The 6,453-nt window shown below is 34.5% G+C and overlaps 1 protein-coding gene across 1 annotated transcript; it reads left to right on the top strand.

Moving 5' to 3' along the window:
* Nucleotides 1–669: 669 nt before the first annotated feature.
* Nucleotides 670–6,108, top strand: LOC134601617 (pinopsin-like). Its single transcript, XM_063446136.1, has 4 exons — nucleotides 670–1,000; nucleotides 2,119–2,447; nucleotides 3,956–4,201; nucleotides 5,983–6,108. The coding sequence occupies exons 1-4, from the start codon at nucleotides 670–672 to the stop codon at nucleotides 6,106–6,108; spliced, it is 1,032 nt and encodes a 343-aa protein (XP_063302206.1).
* Nucleotides 6,109–6,453: the final 345 nt, after the last annotated feature.

Raw genomic sequence — 6,453 nt, 5'->3', positions numbered from 1 at the left:
GGCATTTTGGATAAAGATTGCCTGTATGGGTGGGACCAGTCTGATATGTTTCAGAGATGTTCTCTCTGTAATGGCACAAGATGAGCTAAAACCAACTTGAGATCTGTGTGGGGACCCACCGAAGGGCAGGCTGTTTTAGCTGCTGCCTGTTCTCAGTATACTCTTGTGCCACATTTTTTTTGCTTTTTTAATTAAAAATGGATCAACTGAACCAATTTTTTTTTGCTGTGCACGGGTTTAGTTTTAACAGTACACCCACAAACATTGACATAATTTAAGACCTTTAGAAAAGAATGATACAAATAACAAAACCAAAAGATTGACAAAACAGCATCTTCGTGTAAAACAGGTGAAACGTTGCTCAATAATGAAGAGTACATGTGGTTTTATGTAATTGTATCAAACTACATAGACAGAAGTAAGTGTGCATTTAAGTAGTCTTATCCTGAGATAAATATAATCTGATCATATTATACCCTTCCAAATAGTCTATATATTGAATTATCATGAAGACAAGCTTATAGGAACAGCTGTTGTAGTAATCAAATAATGATGCGTTCTTTATCCTTTGCAAAGCAATAAACCTGAAAGCAGTTTTTGAATGATGACTGTTCCTGTCACTATTTTAATATATGGTCAGAGCAAGTAAGAAGGGCCTATTATTTCACCATGGCTCCTACTAGCACTCCGGTAACTTTGTATAATGACAATTCCACATCAAATCCCACCATTTTTCCAAGATCTGGATATAGCATTTTGGCATTTGTGATGTTTCTAAATGCTGTGTTTTCAATATTTAACAACACGTTAGTAATTCTAGTGACTTTAAAATATCCTCAGCTTCGGAATCCTATGAATATTTTTATCTTAAATATGTCATTTTCAGATTTGATGATGACACTTTGTGGCACTACGGTGGTGGTTAGTACCAACTATCACGGATATTTCTACTTGGGTGAAAGCTTCTGCACTTTTCAGGGATTTGCTGTAAATTATTTTGGTAAGTTACAACTGTATCATTTTATTGCTTTGTTCATTTTAAATATTATAGGTTTATGCCAAAATGGAATAGATTTTAATAACACTCTGGATTTTAAGTAACTCTTCTCTGGGTGGCTTTAGTTGATATGAGTTTAAAGTCACTACAATTTGTGGTTTAGTGAATCATGTCTTTTTAATTTTTACTCCTTAGACTAACACAGTGATTCAGTTATTATTATTATTATTATTATTATTATTATTATTGTTATTAATATTATGCAATACTTGTGCTGCTCTAGGAAACGTGTAGTAGTATGACTGCAGAGTTGGGAAAAGTAAAATAAAAATATCGGAGTCCATTTGCCAATATTCCTTATCAGATATTTTGTGCATGACACCAGAATATTTTGAAAAGTTAAACTAAAATGTAATATTTCTGCTTAAAAATAACTGTATGATATATGAGTGAAGGTGTTATGCTGTAGAAAATGCACTTTACACTGTTTGCACAGTACCTTCACCCTTTCAGCACAAGAGTTTGTCAAATCCCTTGTCCTCTGGGCAGTCCTATCATGCCATTGATCCAGTAGGGGTTAATTCAAAGTTAAATCACTACGTCCTTTTTTTACATAGCAACGGGGGTTAAAAACCTGAAATAAAATGTAATGCATCAATTAGATGTTTAGCCATCCGGATTTCTACCATTGCCAGTTTCTTAAACCTAAGTTATGTACTGAAATACAGCAGAAAAAAATATCTCCTTTCTGTTCATCAAGACAATTATTCTCGGTGGACTATTTACAAAGAGTTGTTTGCAGAACTCTTTAACTTGGCAAAGTTAGTAATTATTGAGTAACTGTGCAATGGTTAGTGAAAAGATCCCATAGTTTAGGATCATCAATTCAATGATTAGTAAATTGACCGCCATGGTTTGGAAGAGTCAGCTCATTCGGTACTAAGGTGCATCTACAAGTGTACTAAATTATCCAAATTTTCCAAATCTAATCATATACACAATCACTGGCAGGTTTACATATTCATCATATTTCCTATGTAAACATATTTTCTCCTAAGACATGCTTTAGAACTATTTTCCCAAAACATCTGACTTAATATATAATTTTTTCTTTGTTGCAGGAATAGTTTCGCTGTGGTCTCTGACCGTCCTGGCATATGAGAGATATAACGTAGTGTGTCAACCAATAGGAGCATTGAAGCTAAGCACCACAAGATGTTATCGTGGACTGGCATTTATCTGGCTCTTCTGTCTTATTTGGGCCATTGCCCCATTGTTTGGCTGGAGCTCTTATGCTCCAGAAGGTGTCCAGACCTCTTGTTCCATCGGCTGGGAAGTAAGATCCTGGAACAACTACAGCTACTCAATCACCCTATTTATCACGAGTTTTATCATTCCTGTAGGTATTATAGGAATGTCATATGGAAGCATTATCCTCTCTTTGCACAAGGTATGTTTCACTCCGTGTAAAATAAATTTCAGGCATTTTGTTAAAATAATCATTTTACAAAAATAAATTGCATTTCTCATTGAGAGAGTTTGTATCCTAGCCTAGTGCATATCAAAAATAAATAAAAATAAATGAATCAACAAAACACAACCATTTAAAGTAGACCAGGGGTGCCCAAAGGGTGGATCCCCAGATGTTGTAGAACTACAACTCCCCTGATGCTTTGCATGCCTTTAGAATTACAAAGCATCATGGAAGATGTAGTTTTAAGACATCTGGGGATCTGGGGACCTTTTGTGCATCCCTGAAGAAGACCATTTTGTATATGCTTTTATTTGATAAGTGTTGATGAATATGTTTGTGCATTGTACATTAAATTCTAGTTATATATGAATATGACATTTCAAATATTATCTAAATCACCACAGAGAGAACTTTGGCAGATAAGCTATGGATTGCCACCTTTGCAATTGAATTATTTTTTCTATATGAGTCAGAAAACTGCTTTATCAACTCTCTTTACACCATTCCACAAAGCCAGCTTCCAGACAAAGTACAACAAAATACATTTTCTTATTTTTTTCAGGAGGGTAGGTGCGGGTTGGTGTCATTTCTTTTTCACTTGTCTACTCACCACATTGTAACGAGACTTAATCACTAAAGTAACCTAGCTTTTTTCTGCAGTTATCTCCTCTCTTTCTCAAGAACCCATGAGTGTACTTAATTGCCTGTTTTATATTCAGGAAGTGTCCAATTATTTAATCTTATTTTCTACATTTTATTTCACACTCCAGATGTTTTCTGTAAGTTTTGATGCTAAACAGCAAGTCAAGGATTTAAATCATCTTTTATTCACGCCATAAAAAAAATGTCTTTATAAATAATATAACTTTCATCAATTGGATGGATTAATCTTCCTCATACGTACAATTAGAATTTAACCACCTGCTATGCAATAGATTGGATACATGATGCTTAAATACACGATTGGATCTGGGTTTGTCCACAGATAACCTTATAGAATCCTTATTTTGGGCTAATTATACTACAATATCTCAAGCAATAACAGTGCATCCCTTGATATTTACGATGCATACACCATGATGTATTGTACTACAGCATCATTTTTAGATCTGTCTTCTTATTCACGTTATAATATGTCTTGCTTATATAGGGCAAACATTGCTTGATATAGATTAAGACCTTATAATGGCGAGGTCATATAGTAGTGGATCAGATATGTGATTAAAATCCAAATTAGCAAGTAATACAATAGTCCTGTGCATGCAAGTCAAGAGAGGGCTACAAACAATTAGAACGGCCAGAAATGCCGTCACCAGATTCAGAACAAGTCAATGTACAAAATAAGCAAATGAGTACACAAGAAAAAAATATTTATTTCCTGCAATATTTTGGCCTAAATCTATTCTTGAAAAGATCCCTCTATAAAACTCGGAAATCACTTCTTGTTTGTGTTTGTGTTTGTTTTTATTTCTCTTCTCAAATAGCTGAACCGGAAAATTGAAGAACAAGGAGGAAAGACCAATCGTGAAGAAGAAATACGAGTTGCTGTCATGGTCCTTTTAATGGTGGTTGCCTTCCTTGTGTGCTGGCTACCGTACACCATCTTTGCAATGATTGTGGTTATTAATCCAACACTTTATATTTCACCTCTTCTTGCAACTCTTCCTACGTATTTTGCCAAGACCAGTCCCATCTACAATCCAATCATCTACATCTTTTTTAACAAAGAGGTATATTTACTGCTAATTTTATTGAGAACAATATACTGTGTGCAGGTGTAAACACAGTAACAACAATTGTCTGTATTCTAGAAGTAATTGTTAGTCATCCTACTTCATCCTACTTCCCCTCCCCCCCCCCAATAATTTATATGTACAGTTGAGGGGTGGGGTGTCATTTTTAAGGTTTTTGCTTTTCATCAATGTATACCTCAGAAAAGGCACAATACATTAAAATGTAAAGCAAATATGTGCTAATGTAGTCAATTCCAATAAGCTGGGAGTCCAAAAACACACATTGTCAGAGTGGTCTGAAGCTGTTCCAAATACTTTTAAAGATGAAATCTAACTAAATGGGTCCTACTGCATACATTGTAGCTCACAGACATTGGCCCAGGATTTACTTGAGATATTCACAAAACGTAACACACCAGACATACACCATAAATGACATTGCCTAATTCAAAGCTGTGTTGGGCTGACTTACAGCTGCACAGGTTTTTACTAATTGTGGCAGTTACGAGTTCTTGTAACATACTCTCTGCGGCATACATTTCTATCATGCAAATCTGTTTTTGTATTTAGGCTGACACTTTGATGACGAGTGCACATATACGAACAAGCAACTATTTTGGTTGTACAGTAGAAGGATTCATCTACAACAAATTTACAGTTTAAGTACAATGTGTGGAGCTCTTATTTAATTAACACCAGTGAATGTAATATGCGTTACAAATAATACCTTTTGAGTGAATAGGAACATTGAATTGTAGATAATAGTATATGCCTTTTAAAAAATAAAATAAACATAAAAACGTAATAGACTAAAAAATATTAATTAAGTAACATTTGAACACATACATGGACTAGGATACAGGTGGCATGGTCCTTTCGACTCTCAACTTGTGAGTATATATACTTACATATATATTAATTCTATCATTTGCACTAGTACCCTATGTGCATATCACTTCCTTTGATATATATAAGAAGAAGAGGATTTCATTCACCTGGTTTACACAGTTACCAAGAAGGGAGGGGTCGCCTGTATGGATCCAAACATCTATTATACCAGAGCTAGGTTCTTAGCTCTAGTCCATGTGAGTGTTCAATTGTTATTTAATTAAGAATTTTTGGTCTACTACGTGGTTAAACCATGTTGATTATTTAATGTTTTAAGGTATACCCTGCTACCTACAATCCAACGTACCTATTCACTCAAAAGGTATTATTTGTAACACATATTGCGTTCACTGGTGTTAATTAAATAGGAGCTCCACTGATTTTCTTGTTGTCGTTATTGAGTTTATTGGTGTATCTCGGAGGATTATAAATCACTATGTGGGGGCTGCTATAATTGTATGTTTTTACACTCCAAATTATTTTAAAGGTATCATTTTAACACTTGTACACTTCAACACTTTATAATATCAGTACAATGTGTACCTGAACATGTAGAAATATATTTGCTATATAACATATTTCTATATATATGTTTTAAAATAGTCACATGAAAATGCTGAAAAAGTATAAAGCAAAACCTGGCTTCAAAATGGCCTTTTCATGAATTTAGGAGAACTGATTAATGGTTTTCAGAATTATACCATGGAATCATTGTGGCAGGTCAATATGAATGTTGATTTAAATTGATACTTGGTCATAGGGCTTGGGTGATAGTGACTATTAATGATGAGGACATTTTAGAATCAGTACTGCCAGCCATTTAATATAATGTTTCTAAGTTATCATTCGTTATTATTACATTTGTTCAATACATATTGTTTTCTTTGTAGTTCCGAAACTGTGCTGTTATGTTTCTAACCTGTGGCCACATAAGCCTGTCCACACCAGAAGAGGAGACTGCGTCTGTTGAAATACAAATTATCTCCAAACAAAATCAAGTTGCTCCGGCAGAGTGAACATTGAATTATATGATAAATGTTTATATTTATTTTGTAAAAATATTTTGTAAAACGTGGATCCTTTCATATAGTACCTGTGTTTGGCCACTCATCTGTGATAAGTTGGCAAGGTCAGTGCTTCCATCAGAACTCTTGAGAACCATAACAAAACCATTATCTGGGTACTCCCCAATTCACACTAACAGACAAAAAGGCACATGCATCCATACACACAGATACATATTTCACTCTTGCACATTTTCACACACACAGATACACACTTTCACATACAGAAAAACACTGCCACAAGCATACTTAGATGCACTCTGCCACATACAAACACAGATACATACTGCTTAACAC

This window comes from Pelobates fuscus, chromosome 3 (genome assembly GCF_036172605.1).
Source record: "Pelobates fuscus isolate aPelFus1 chromosome 3, aPelFus1.pri, whole genome shotgun sequence".
In the NCBI taxonomy this organism is placed as follows: domain Eukaryota; kingdom Metazoa; phylum Chordata; class Amphibia; order Anura; family Pelobatidae; genus Pelobates; species Pelobates fuscus.
The sequence above is the reverse complement of the archived record's forward strand: the minus strand, read 5'-3'. Positions and strand labels throughout refer to the sequence as shown.